This window comes from Cyprinus carpio, chromosome A5 (assembly GCF_018340385.1).
Source record: "Cyprinus carpio isolate SPL01 chromosome A5, ASM1834038v1, whole genome shotgun sequence".
NCBI classification, from domain to species: domain Eukaryota; kingdom Metazoa; phylum Chordata; class Actinopteri; order Cypriniformes; family Cyprinidae; genus Cyprinus; species Cyprinus carpio.
Genome location: NC_056576.1, coordinates 3,427,377 through 3,442,283, shown reverse-complemented (window position 1 = coordinate 3,442,283; position 14,907 = coordinate 3,427,377). Strand labels below are relative to the sequence as shown.

The window sequence follows — 14,907 nt, the reverse complement described above, 5'->3', positions numbered from 1 at the left end:
ACTTGGAGACTGGGCAGAGGGGCACCAATGATCCTTTCAGCAGTCCTGACTGTCCGTTGTAGTCTCTTGATGTCTGATTTGGTAGCTGAACCAAACCAGACAGTTATGGATGAACACAGGACAGACTCACTGATGGCAGAGCAGAACTGTTTCAAACTCACATTAGACACTTTTAACATTGAATAAAGCACAAAATCATTACCTGAGATTATCACTGTCATATTTTGTATGCTGTTCCTGCTGTGACGTCGCAGAAAATTAAAACCATTTCTAAAATAGTATTCCGTGTCGCTTATTGTCACGTGTCGCTGTCGCGGGTGGTTAGGACAAAAACTACATGGAAAAGATACTTTCTATCGCGTCACGTAAGGTCTGGTTTAGACACATGGTGTTATAGTTTGATCCCCCCCAAAAATCTTAAGTATAAAAATATTAATGCTGACAGATCTAATAATTAAACCTGCAATTAGGGAAAGTGGAGAGAAGAGATCCAGTCTGGAGATGAGCCTAATGGTTAGAGATTTGGACTTGTAACCCGAAGGTCGCAGGTTCGAGTCTGGCAGGAGTTGTAGGTGAGTGGGGAGTGAATGAACAGCGCTCTCTTCCACCCTCAATACCCATGGCTGAAGTGCCCTTAAGCAAGGCACTGAACCCCCAGTTGCTCCCCGGGCGCTGGATATATAGCTTCCCACTGCTCTGGGTGTGTGTTCACGGTGTGTTCACTTCTCACTGCTGTGTGCACTTGGATGGGTTAAATGCAGAGCACTAATTCTGAGAATGGGTTACCATACTTGGCAAATGTCACGACTTTCACTTTTCACTTTCACTTTTGCATGGCAGACATGGAGATCCAGATTTTTTGTTTGTTCATTTGTTTTTAATATTCAACAGGCAAAGTTCTTCTGTATCTAAATGCAAAAATGTTCATAATTGAATAAAACAGACTACCGGGGGGAAAAAATCTGAATATTTATTGTGTAACCATCTTTTGATTATTTTAACAAAAGCAACGATAATATAATATAATTTAATAATTGTAATAATAATAATACTTTATATATTGTGAGCCGTGTCCTGGGCACCTATCAGCGTCGCCCTGGCAACGAGGGAGATTCACCTGCACGCAATCACAGCGGGCTGATCGGTCCCAGCTGAAACGGATGAGGAGAGGACTATAAACGCTGCGCCTGAAGGTGACACAAGGAAGAGAGGATCTTCAGATGACTGAAACTAACGTTGTGTCTCTTGTCCCTCCAGAAAGCTGCGGATCGATCGACCAGCCCGCCACCAGAGCACCGGACACCAAGTCCCCTTGCACTCAGCCGGCCGGCAAACAGGATCACATGGCACCGAGGACGAGCACTGGACACCACAGGATTCAGCACAAATCAAAGCACCTGTCAATAAATACACCCTCCGGGGCTTCACTTTTGCACTAAACCCTGTCGTGTGATTCTTCAGCCCGTGACACTGGTGGAGAATGCGGGCAGATTACTGAAGGATCACCGACTCACACGATTGTCCTGGTTCACCAAGTTGTTTTTTTTCCCCCCTCTGCTTTCTCGTCAGGCGGTGACTCCCTCCCCAGCTATGGAAGAGCTTCTCAAGCACCTGACGGAAATAAGCATTCGACAGCAGCAGATCGTCGAGCACATGGCCACTCGACAGGGTGAAACAGAGCGTGAGGTCGCCGTTCTCCGCTTCACGGCCGCTCAGCGGGCCCCGCTGCCGGACCCCCGCACGCAAGCCACCCAGCTCCTGCCGAAGATGACCATCCACGACGATATAGAGCATTATCTGGGAATGTTTGAAACCATCGCCGCTCGAGAGGACTGGCCCCGGGAAGAGTGGGCGCAGATACTGGCACCGTTGTTAACCGGGGAACCCCAACAGGCCTACTTTTCCATGCCAGCCCGCCAAAAGGAATCCTATGATGAACTACGGAAGGAAATACTGGGGCGCGTGGGTTTATCTCCCATCGCCGCGGCCCAATTGTTCCGAGCCTGGGAGTATAATAGTCGGTTGCCAGCCCGCGCCCAAGCAGCCAAACTCAGCCGCCTCGCCCATCACTGGTTACTCGCCGGGAGCCCCAGTGCCGCCCAAGTGGCCGAACGTGTCGTCGTGGACTGGTATTTGTGCGCCCTACCACGGCCCCTTCGGCAGGCGGCCGGAATGAGGAATCCCTGCACCGTGGGAGAGCTCGTCGAGGCCGTTGAGCTAGCGGAGATGACGATGCGATGAGAGGCTGGGGAGCGAGCACCGCCATTTCCCCGGAGGGTGTACCAGGAGCGACGCACGCCAGAGGGCACCCAGCGCACAGTCAGCAGGTCGGCGGTTCCCGGCATACAGGATGAGCCGATGCCCACGGAGCCACCACCCTCTCCCAATCACGCCTGGCTGGCAGGCTGTGCTGTCCATTTGGAGCCACCACGAGGGGCACCCCAGACCGAGGTTTCCATTAACGGCCGACCGTATACAGCCCTGTTGGACTCTGGAAGTGCGGTAAGCCTGGTCCAGTCCTCCCTGTTTCCCCCACGGATGGGAACCAAAGCTCGCCTCTCCATTACCTGCGTCCATGGGGACACCCAGAACGTGCCCACCCGGCGGGTAACACTCTCCACGAGGACTGGCACCTGGCCACTGGAAGTGGGCGTAGTCAGGGACCTGCCCATGCCCGTCCTGTTGGGGAGAGACTGGCCAGGCTTTGACCAACTGCTCACCCAAATCACCCGGCCTGCCAGCCCTGCCGGGAACCGCCAGAAGAGGAAGAACGTCAGCCGTCAGCCGGGGTCCCCGACGGCACCCTGTCCTCCTGGCTTCGGACAGCGCCCGAGATGGTGAGCCCCCCCCCCCCAAAGTGCTAACCTTTTCTATGATGTGTTCCAGCAGGTACGGGGTGGGGGAAGTTTCATGAAGGAGCAGCTCGGGGACGACCGGCTGAAGCACTGCTGGAAGCAGGTGAGAGTGGTTGAGGGAAAAGAGGTCCAACCGCCACCACAAACCAACCCCACACTTCGTGGTTCAGAACGGCCTGCTGTACTGTGTCGCACAGCGGAGAGGGGAGGAGGTCAAGCTGTTGGTAGTCCCACGCACAAAGACACAGACTATCATCGAGCTCGCCCATTCCCATCCTAAGGCGGGCCACCTGGGGGCCCAAAACACCACTCAACGAGTCCGGGACAGGTTCCATTGGCCCGGCATGGAGGCGGAGATCAAGCGGTTTTGTCAGGCCTGTCCGGACTGCCAAAGGAGGTCGCCACAAACTCCTCCCCCAGCTCTGCTAATCCCGCTGCCCATCATTGAGGTGCCCTTTGAGCGGATAGGAATGGACCTCGTAGGGCCGCTGCCAAAGTCCGCCCGGGGACACGAACACATTTTAGTCATCGTGGATTATGCGACCCGGTACCCCGAAGCCATTCCACTGCGCAAAGCCACGTCCAAAGCCATCGCCCAGGAGCTCTTCCTGCTGTGCAGCCGGGTCGGCATACCCCGGGAGATACTGACCGACCAGGGCACCCCCTTCATGTCCCGGACGATGGCTGACCTCTGCCACCTCCTAAAGGTCAAGCAGCTTCGGACCACTGTGTACCACCCGCAGACCGATGGGCTGGTCGAAAGGTTCAACAAAACCTTAAAGCAGATGCTCCGCCGCCTGGCTGCGGACGACTGACGGGATTGGGATCAAATGCTGCCGTACGTCCTCTTCGGCATCCGGGAAGTCCCCCAGGCCTCCACAGGATTCACACCATTCGAGCTCCTGTTTGGGCGGCAGCCCCGTGGCCTGCTCGATGTCGCCTGAGAGGCCTGGGAGCAGCAGCTGACCGCCCATCGAACCACGATCGAGCACGTGAGGGAGATGCGGAAGAGGATTGACCGTGTCATGCCCCGCGTCCGGGAGCACCAACCGCGGGAATTCCAGCCAGGGGATTACGTCCTAGTCCTCATCCCGACAGCAGCATGTAAATTCCTCGCCAAATGGCAAGGCCCGTACATCGTCGCGGAGAAGGTGGGGCCCGTGACTTACAGAGTATGCCAGCCGGGGCGCCGGAAGGAAAGCCAACTGTACCACATCAATCTCCTGAAGCGCTGGGAGGGGACGAGGACTCAGGTGGCGGCCCTAGCCGCCTCCTCACCCGTGGTTGTTGACATCAGCCCCCACCTGTCGGCCGCCCAGAAGACAGAGCTTCAACATCTGGTCGGTCAGTTCTCTGATGTGTTCTCCCCACGGCCCGGGTGGACCAACCTACTGCAGCATGACGTCCGCACCCCACAAGGGACCATTGTGCGACAGCGGCCCTATCGAATCCTGGAGGCCCGGCGACACGCAGTCGAAGGGGAGGTACGAGAGATGCTGAAGCTAGGGGTGATCGAGCCCTCCCGCAGTCCCTGGTCCAGTCCCATAGTCATGGTCCCAAAACCGGACGGCACCCTCCAGTTCTGTAATGACTTCCGCCGCCTAAACGAGGTCTCGGAGTTCAATGGATAACCGATGCCCCGTGTTGATGAGCTGCTGGAGCGGCTGGGGAGAGCCCGGTTCATATCCACGCTCGATCTCACCAAGGGCTATTGGCAGGGACCGTTAACAGAGACCGCCAAACCGAAGACCGCCTTCTCCACCCCCACTGGCCACTGGCAGTACCGTGTACTCCCCTTCGGGCTGCACGGGGCTCCGGCTACCTTCCAGAGGATGATGGACATCGTGCTGAGACCCCATCAAGCTTACGCCGCAGCCTACATCGATGTCGTCATCCATTTGGAGACCTGGGAGGACCATCTGGAGCGGCTCCGGAGGGTGCTTCTTGAGCTGCGGCGGGCAGGGCTCACCGCCAACCCCAAGAAATGCCACCTCGCCCTACCTGAAGCACAATACCTTGGTTTCCAGGTGGGCCGGGGCCTGATCCATCCGCAACAGGGGAAAGTGACAGCCATTCTCTCGGCCCCGAGGCCCTCCACCAAGAAACAGGTACGGGCCTTCTTGGGGTTGGCTGGGTACTACAGATGTTTTATACCAAACTTCTCCTCCCTAGCGACGGCCCTGACAGACCTCACTAAGAAGGGACAGCCGGAGAAGGTAAAGTGGGGAGCCCCGGAAGAGGAAGCGTTCAGGAGGATAAAGGCAGCACTCACGTCTGAGCCAGTGTTGCACGCGCCCGACTTTAACTGTCCCTTCTTATTACAGACGGACGCATTCGACACCGGGTTGGGAGCCGTCCTGTCCCAAGTGCAAGACGGTGAGGAGCACCCGGTGGTCTACATCAGACGAAAGCTGTCCACAACGGAACAACGATACGCGGCAGTGGAGAAGGAGGCGCTGGCCGTCAAGTGGGCAGTCCTGGAGCTGAAATACTACCTACTGGGACGGAAATTCAGTCTCTACACGATCATGCCCCGTTACAGTGGATGGCCCGGGCTAAGGACACCAATGCCCGGGTGACGCGGTGGTTCCTGGCGCTCCAGGACTTCCACTTTGATGTGCGACATCGAGCTGGAACCGCCAACGCCAATGCGGCTGGACTCTCCCGCCTGTGGACAGCTTTCGCAGGTCTGTCAGGTACTCTTCCTCCCCCCAGCCCCCACCTCCCCCCTCGCCCGAGGAACCAGAACGACGCTTGGGGGGGGGGAGTGTGAGCCGTGTCCTGGGCAGCTATCAGCGTCGCCCTGGCAACGAGGGAGATTCACCTGCACGCAATCACAGCGGGCTGATCGGTCCCAGCTGAAGCGGATGAGGAGAGGACTATAAACGCTGCGCCTGAAGGTGACACAAGGAAGAGAGGATCTTCAGATGACTGAAACTAACGTTGTGTCTCTTGTCCCTCCAGAAAGCTGCGGATCGACCAGCCCGCCACCCGAGCACCGGACACCAAGTCCCCTTGCACTCAGCCAGCCGGCAAACAGGATCACGTGGCACCGAGGACGAGCACTGGACACCACAGGATTCAGCACAAATCAAAGCACCTGTCAATAAATACACCCTCCGGGGCTTCACTTTTGCACTAAACCCTGTCGTGTGATTCTTCAGCCCGTGACAATATATATAAATATAGGTCAGTGGCCCTTGGCTTGGTATTGTTGGCAGAATTCGGCCCTCAGCAAAAACTAATTGAGGAACCCTGCTTTAAAATATACACCCATCACATACTCACAGACAAGCAAACATAGTTTTCAAGTGGGCATCTCGTGGCATTCGCTGCTCTTCTGCTTCTGCCTTTCTGGATTGGGTTCAATTCCCCTGGCACCCGGTTATCAAACAGTGTTGCACTGCTGTGGGCACTCCCTTCTTGAATTGCCTGTATTCATGTAAGGCCTCATGTACTGAACCGAGATATCCATACCGTGATGGTTCAGCATGAATACATGTATTGTTCCACCCCTACTGGCCACTTTATTAGGTACACCTTGCTAGTACCTGTTTGGACCCCCTTTTGCCTTCAGAAATGCCTTAATTCATTGTGGCATAGATTCAACAAGGTGTTGGAAACATTCATGAGAGATTTTGGTCCATATTGACATGATAGCATCACGCAGTTGCTGCAGATTTGTCGGCTGCACATCCATGATGCGAATCTCCCATTCCACCACATCCCAAAGCTCCTCTATTGGATTGAGATCTGGTGACTGTAGAGGCAATTTGAGTAAAGTGAACTCATTGTCATGTTCAAGAAACCAGTCTGAGATGATTTGAGCTTTGTGTAAAGTGAACACATTGTCATGTTCAAGAAACCAGTCTGAGATGATTTGAGCTTTGTTTAAAGTGAACACATTGTCATGTTCAAGAAACCAGTCTGAGATGATTTGAGCTTTATGTAAAGTGAACACATTGTCATGTTCAAGAAACCAGTCTGAGATTATTTGAGCTTTGTGTAAAGTGAACACATTGTCATGTTTAAGAAACCAGTCTGAGATTATTTGAGCTTTGTGTAAAGTGAACACATTGTCATGTTCAAGAAACCAGTCTGAGATGATTTGAGCTTTGTGACATGATGCATTATCCTGCTGGAAGTAGCCATCAGAAGATGGGTACACTGTAGTCATAAAGGGATGGACATGGTGAGCAACAATACTCAGGAAGACTGTGGAATTTAAATGATGCTCAATTGGTACTAAGGGGCCCAAAGTGTGCCAAGAAAATATCCCCCGCACCATTACACCACCACCACCAGCCTGAACCGTTGAGACAAGGCAGGATGGATCCATGCTTTCATGTTCTTTACGCCAAATTCTGACCCTACCATCTAAATGTCACAGCAGAAATCCAGACTCAATAGACCAGGCAACATTTTTACAGTCTTCTACAGCCCGTCAGGCACCAACAACCATTCCACGTTCAAAGTCACTTAAATCCCCTTTCTTCCCCATTCTGATGCTCGGTTTGACCTTCAGCAAGTCGTCTTCACCACATCTAGATGCCTAAATGCATTAAGTTGCTGCCATGTGATTGGTTGATTACCAATCAATTTAACCAATCAAATTAACAGGTGAACCTAATTGTGTATTCGTTTATTTTTTTTGTGTGTGTTATAATATACATATTATATATTTAAATACGTAGTTTAAAATAATACAATTTAAAACACAGAGTAAAATACTAAAACTTTAATAGTGGACAATATAAAAATTAAATCAAATCATTAATAAAAGCTATAATAGCATATCAATCATACTAAAATAACACTGATTTCAATTTAAACAAACAACTAGATGAAAACGACATGCTTTACAACAAAGCAGAATCAATTCTATACTTACGGCTCACTGATGATCCTCATGACGTTCAGACCGGCGATGGTTCCTGCATCTTTGGTGGCCTGGCGCTGGGCATCATTGAAATAAGCGGGCACAGTGACCACAGCATGTGTGACCTTTAGAAGAGCAGAAACAGATCAATGTTGAGTTTTACTGCAGGGCAACAGAGATTACATAATTTCTTGATGTTGGAGACCAAACTTTACCTTCTCTCCCAGGTAAGCCTCTGCAGTTTCCTTCATTTTAGTCAGAACCATAGCAGAGATTTCCTCAGGGGTGAAAGTCTTCATCTGACCTGATCCGATGTCCAGCTGGATGTGAGGCTTGTTCTTCTTCTCAATAACCTGGAAGAGACACAGCAGGTGTTTGGCGTCCCCATTGAAGACAAAGAGACAAATACAGACACAGGCTGGCAGACATGTGTACCTTAAAGGGAAAGTATTTAATGTCCTGCTGCACGGACGAGTCGCCCCACGTGCGGCCGATCAACCTCTTGGCGTTAAAGACAGTGTTTTCGGGGTTAGAGGTCAGCTGGTTCTTCGCAGCGTCTCCGATGAGACGTTCACCTTCAGTGGTGAAGGCCACGTATGACGGAGTGATGCGGTTTCCCTGGTCATTAGCGATGATCTCGACACGGCCGTTCTTGAACACTCCAACACTGGAGCAAATTAAAATAGTAAAAACTTATGTTAATTATAAATAATAGAGAAATGTTTTCACGCTGAGCATTACTAGGAGAATAAATAAATACACACACACACAAAAAAAACACTAAATACAAATAAATGCAAAACGATATATACATGTATATAATTTATATATCTTTTTAATATATATATATAAGTGTATATATATATATATATATATATTATATATATATATATATATATATATATATAAATCAAATAAAAATAATATATATGTGTGTATATACAGTATACATACATACAAACAAACAAGAACTGTAATGATCCTGTGGTCCCTGTATATGAATCCAAACTATTAAATTCTCACCATGAGTAGGTCGTCCCTAGGTCTATTCCAATCACTGTCCCAATAATTTCCTTCTTGTCGTCCTCTTCGGTAAACCACCAGCAGGAACTACCGGCCACCAGCAGGAACAGGCAGAGCAATCGCATTTTGATGTTGATCTTATGTCAAATGGTCACTTCTGTAAAGAGTATTTTAAACAAAGGTCACAGGCCAGGGCATCTAAAAACGTCTATTTGACATCTGATAGGAAATGTCCTATAGACATATTGCAGATGAGCAAACACTCTAAAAAATATTTCTTGCAGATGTAAATGTAGACATCAAATAGATGTTTCAGTGATGTCCATGTGCTATCAGGTTAATAGTCTCTTATTTGCCTGTTTAGTAAGCTTTCCATTAAAAAAAAAAAAAAACAATCCCTGCAAATCAATAAAAGAACACATTATACAGACACTTAATATGTAATGGTATTTGATGATGTGAATTGCATTTAATATATTATATTAATACAAAACATTTGCAATGGGTTTGTGAAGGCAATTTGCATGTTTTGGTTTAGCTTTCATTGCATTTAAACCATTTTAACCAGCAGGGTCACCAGCGTGTGGTGTTTTTTAGTTATTTAATTTTTTTAACGCTCAAAGACAGTATACAAAGTAATATAACCACCGACAAATAAAAATGATAGACAATGAAAACAACATAAAATAAAAACATGAAAAATTACAAACTAAAAAAAAACAAAAAACAAAAAAAACAATTTGAGACTTACATGTCATTAAAGATATAAGAACATAATATTTGCATCTGTGAATGTGAAATGTTGCAAGAAGCAAAATCAGATTCACTACATAATCTCACACTCAATAAAACTCAGCATCACGTCTTTCCAAAACAGGACACATTAATTAAAATTTTACTCCTAATGAAACCTAAAACGTCTTGCCAAAATTTATTTGTAAATGGACGGTTCCAAAAGAGAGGAACAACAGTTTCATCACAAAAAGAGCAACTGGAGGAAATATCACTTTTGAATTTTTTCATGTGATGATTTGCAGGATAAAAATCATTTTATAAGAAATCTCCTTTACTTTATTAATAAACAAGTATGGGGAAGCATCCACCTTTTTTCCAGCAGATGTTACCCCCTGCATTATTCCAATAAGCAGTCACAGCTAGCAGATTAATAATATTCTGATGAAATAATGAGCAGACTACTATATTATTCTTTTTCAAAAGTGGTTCTTTGCCTTCACGATGTGCATTTAAAATCCTTTTAAAGGATTGTTATCAAACCAGTAATCAAAAAATAGAGATTTATTTTTGTACAGTGTGGGTGTGTGTTTGGTAACAACATGGGGACTGATTGGATGCAATACATGCACACTTAGGTTTGTTTGTTAACTAGTTTATATTTTTGGAAACAGCCAAACAAATTTTGTCCACCCCACAAGCTAATTTTCATGCAGACATCCGAGTTGTGAGAAACCCCAATTTGAAAACCCAACTTTCAAAAACCTATATTCAAACATTCCGACAGGCAAAGTAAAGCATTCACGTGAATGGAAAGAATCTAGGTGCGTTCAACTTCATGCAGCTCTGTGCAGACCGATCGGCGGCTGACTCAATGCAGTGCATGCCGGTTAGAAATTTTGTCCAACTTGAACCAGTGCCACATCACTGTCACATGTGGCATCAAAGTACCGCAATAGCATTTCGAGAGCAGCCGGCTGACTCAGCTGGCGCAGCTTTTTCAGAGCGACCGTAGGAGCGCTGATGACAACACAGCTGTTTCACGATTGGCCAAATTCACTACATGACAACAATGACCTGTGTCTCTAACATCTTCAATTCCAATACTGCTCACAAAACTGTTTTTAGAACAGTAAAAGGTTTTTTTTTTTTTTTTTTTTTTTTTTACTGTAGTCACAATGTTATATTGAGTCACGTTCATTAAAAAAAAAAACACACTTTATAGATATTTAAATAGTACATGTTGATTTTACTTTATTCTTGAACAGATGGCACGGTATAAAGCATGTAAAAAGTGTTTCTGTTGTTCATTAAAACATTTTAAATGACTGTCTATTAGACAAATATTGCATGTTATTCACTTTATCTGTGATAGAGTATGCAAACTCCGCGAGAGCGTCACTTCAGGGAGCAGAAAATGTCAGACTTGACATCTCCGCTCTCAATACCGCCCCCGACTGCAAGCGGCTACTCTCGCCGATCGGTCTGCGCAGCTCTGCATGAAGTCGTTTTTGGTTGATCACGTGGTTCGTGAGAAATTGCGCCGCCTACTTGCGCTGTGAAGCTTCAGTGTCATATGTAATATCATTAGACCAAACTATGCAAAGTTTTACTACGAGTACAGCGCAAAACCCCAAATAATGCCTGCACAAGCAGAATTAGGATTATACTCTCTCATAATCACAATTCAAAAAAGGCCATTAAATTCCGTGCTCACCTAATAAATACTTACTGCACAAACCCAAACGTGTCTGTCTGAAAATAAAAACTTTGTCTGCATGCAAACAGAAAAATGATTGGCAGTTTGTTTTTCTGAAATACTTACCAATTAACTTATTAATCAACTTAAGTTTCTTAACTAATTTAGAATAGCTCAAGTGTTACAAACAGGTGAAGTAACTATACTACCATCGTGATATGCACTGAATATTAGCGGAATGCTGATTTTCAGCCATTGGTGTCTGATAAAATATTTTAACCTGGATGTTTTTTTTTTTTTTTTTACAAGAAAATATTCCTATAGACAATCCCAGCAGAGAAGCGTGGGGAAAGGTGTCTCGTTCAAAGTCACAAAGCGATAGAGTCAATATTCACTCAATATTTCTTAGGACTTCATTACAAAATAAAGATAGGACGCTAAAGTTATGTAAGTATTCTTACCTGATCAGGCAGCAGACTTCAGATGCTTTAGAACAGATACAATGATCTTCAAGCAAAGTCCAATAGTAGGGAGAGCATCAGGGTGCTCTCTGGTCTAGGGTTTATAATAGTCCATCAAGGAAAACTTTAGGATGACCACAGTACTCTACCGTGTAAACAGTAAACTTGTTATTACTTGCACTACTGTCTGTTCATCCAGATACACTGAATAACCCATTTGCACACTGAGATATTTCTATGCACTTTATTTTCCATTGCAATAGTGTAAATTATGTTCATATGTTCATAGTTCTGCCTATAGTGTACATACACTTTCACATAATCCATCTGTATAGTATGTTCATAGTACACCTATCTGTATATCATGCTGATAGTATTTAACATTTAAAATCTGTAAATTATGTCCATAATACTTATCTGTATAGTTATTGTACATATTGGCTGTACAAATTTGCTCAGAGAGAGCAAACAACAAACAGCACAGGCGAGAGCGTGTCATTCATCAAGTCAGCTGATTAATAGACAATTGTCATGATGTGACCCACAACACTCTACAGCATTAAACAAAAACAGCACATTTTCACACACAATATATCCTCAAGAAATACCACTTAAAATATCCCAAACAAATAAATAAATAAATTATAAAAAAGGAGTAAAGTCCTATTTTTAGTCTTGGATACATATTAGCCCGTAATTTATAAATCCAAAATAACTCTCTTTGGTTAAATTTAAGTTCTCTTTCCTTTCCTAATAGTAATATTCACATGATCAGTAACCTGTAGCCTATTCTAAGGATCAAATGATTATTTTTATGCATTAATTTAAAGTGTTTTGCCATAGGATATCCTTCATTACCCTATCACCTCTTTTTGTTCTCTCCAAATATTAAACACCTTACATTGAGGACATTCTAGTCTATAAATAATATGAACAGCTTGACAATTAATAAAAAGTTAAATAGAATAGATCTTGTTTGTATTTTCATCTAAGAATGTTTAACCATGTACAGTAAAATATTATCACAATAAATACAGCGATGACATTTAGAACAACCCTTATTTATTTAGAACAACCCTTATTTATTCCCTAACCAAGAACTTTCAGGGGTAGTTATAAAATCGCAATTCATCTAAAAATAAACATATAAGGATCTGGAAATGTGTTTCTCAAGTCATCACTTTGTAAAATACCCCAATTATTTATACTATATTTTGTTACAAAACAAACCTTCTAAGAATTTTCTTATTTTTCTTTGTAAAATATTGTACTATATTTTGTTACAAAACAAACTTTCTAAGAATTTTCTTATTTTTCTTTGTAAAATATTGTCCCTTGTCATATTTTTTGCACGTATCTTAGCTTTTCGAATAATTTCAAACTTATACCCTCTATTTTAAAACTGTTTTTTAGAGCCTTAGCTTTATACTCAAAATCTTGTTCTTTATCACAATCTTTGAAATTGCCCAAAAGGTATATTATTAATTTAGGAGGGTGAAAACTGGAGGACTGCACTTCTGTCAGTGGGCTTTCTATATATTGATGTAAAAAAAAAAAAAAAAAAAAAAAAAAATTCATTTACCTAAAAATAAACCAGCATAAGAAGGGCTATAACATGCCCCCATAACCTTCCCTTTTAAAAAAAAAAATCTTGAAAGACAAATATATTGTTAGTGTCCATTTTGTCAGATTCAGTAAAAACTCAGAAGGTGGTAACTCAGGTTCAGGCCTACTTTTCATAAATTATTCAAAAGCAGGGAGCTAGAGCAGACAACACAAAGATATGATCATAATAATGCAATAAAGTGTTCAGTATTATTTTTTTATATAAACATATTGTACAAATTTTGACTTTGACACTTTAGAAAATGTATTGCAAAATATTTATATGAAATACATGTTTGTTAATCTTGGGTATTAAAGTGATTTGAAGATAAATAACAACAGTAACAGACTGTCCTAATCTTATATTTTGAATTTAGCTAAAACTTAGCTTGTGTGCAAACAAATTACTATGAGGTGGCTGTTTTGCCACAAGGTGCAGTTCTGTTCATAACAGAAGACCCGCTGGTAAAGAAGTGACAGGTAGGCTACAAGAAAAATAACCTAATCAACTAATCAAGATCTTACTACACATACTTGTAATTTCCAGGCAGGTGTGTTGAGCCAAGTTGGAGCTAAACTCTACAGGACACTGGTCCTCCAGGACTGAGTTTGGAGACCCCTGGTGTATAAGATGGCCTGGATGAGTGTGTGATTTCCCGGCCTGAAGTTGTGTCCCAGTCCGGGCCTGCAGGGACTAGATCTTTCAGCAAATGTCACTTCATGAACTTGTTCAAGACTTTTTCTAATGTTTATTATGTAGGCTACTAACCATTTTTTTAAAAAGCAATTCAGCCTGGAGACCATGAAATACAGTCATTCCATTAACCCTCCGGTTGTGTTGGGTCAATTTGACCCACAATCGATTTTGCAAACTGATCGAAATACTGGTTAAACTAATTTTTGTGAATATTTCTCATTAAGGGTCATGAATGTGCATGCAAAGTTTTGCCATATAGACAAGATATGTTTTGGAAAGGCTGTACAAATGTTGTTAAATCTCCTGTGTTGGGGTTGAACTGAACCCTAATGGCTTCCATGAAATTTGCCAAAAACCAGCATTTCTAAAAACATTAAACAGTCAGGTAAAAAATTGAAAAACATTATTGTAGCTTCTCAAACGCTAAAATATGAAATGCATGCAAACTTATGAAATTTAAGAGTCAAAGTTTACTTGAAATTGAGACTTGCCTTCTGATTCATCCAAGGAAAATTCACAATCAAAAAATCTGTCAAAGGTGATTTCAGTTATTAGTTGTTGTTTTTTTATCTAAAATACTAGATTCTTGTAGCATTGAAAATAAGTGGGTTTAGGTTTGAGAACCAGAAAAAAAAAAAAAACAACAACAAAAAAACGAATAAATACTTACACTAAGTAGAAAAAAAAACAGTGACAGTATTTTGCAGTATGCAAAGTCACTACAAGCAGTCATGACCAAAAAAAAAAAAAAAAAAAAAAAATTGAACAAACATGTTGTTCAAATTGAGCCCTAACACAACAGAAATAACAATAAAAACAAATGGTAATTATTATATTTCTCACATATTTAATATTTTAATCTCTGACAGGCTACAATAAAGTGTTTCCTTGAATCTTTTGATTTTTTTCTAATTTAATGTCGATTTTTTTGGCAACTTGCATGGAAACAACCAATG

At 43.9% G+C, this 14,907-nt stretch overlaps 1 protein-coding gene across 1 annotated transcript in view; it reads right to left on the bottom strand.

The window, feature by feature from the left end:
* Positions 1-11,778, bottom strand: part of LOC109074527 (endoplasmic reticulum chaperone BiP-like) — a 43,344-nt gene extending 31,566 nt beyond the window's left edge. The window contains exons 1-5 of the mRNA XM_042751468.1: positions 11,650-11,778; positions 8,758-8,914; positions 8,170-8,401; positions 7,950-8,087; positions 7,747-7,859 (exon numbers count right to left, since the gene is read on the bottom strand). Of these exons, the coding sequence (XP_042607402.1) occupies positions 7,747-7,859; positions 7,950-8,087; positions 8,170-8,401; positions 8,758-8,882 (608 nt within the window). The 5' untranslated portion in view covers positions 8,883-8,914; positions 11,650-11,778. The remainder of the gene's footprint in view (positions 1-7,746; positions 7,860-7,949; positions 8,088-8,169; positions 8,402-8,757; positions 8,915-11,649) is intronic.
* Positions 11,779-14,907: the final 3,129 nt, after the last annotated feature.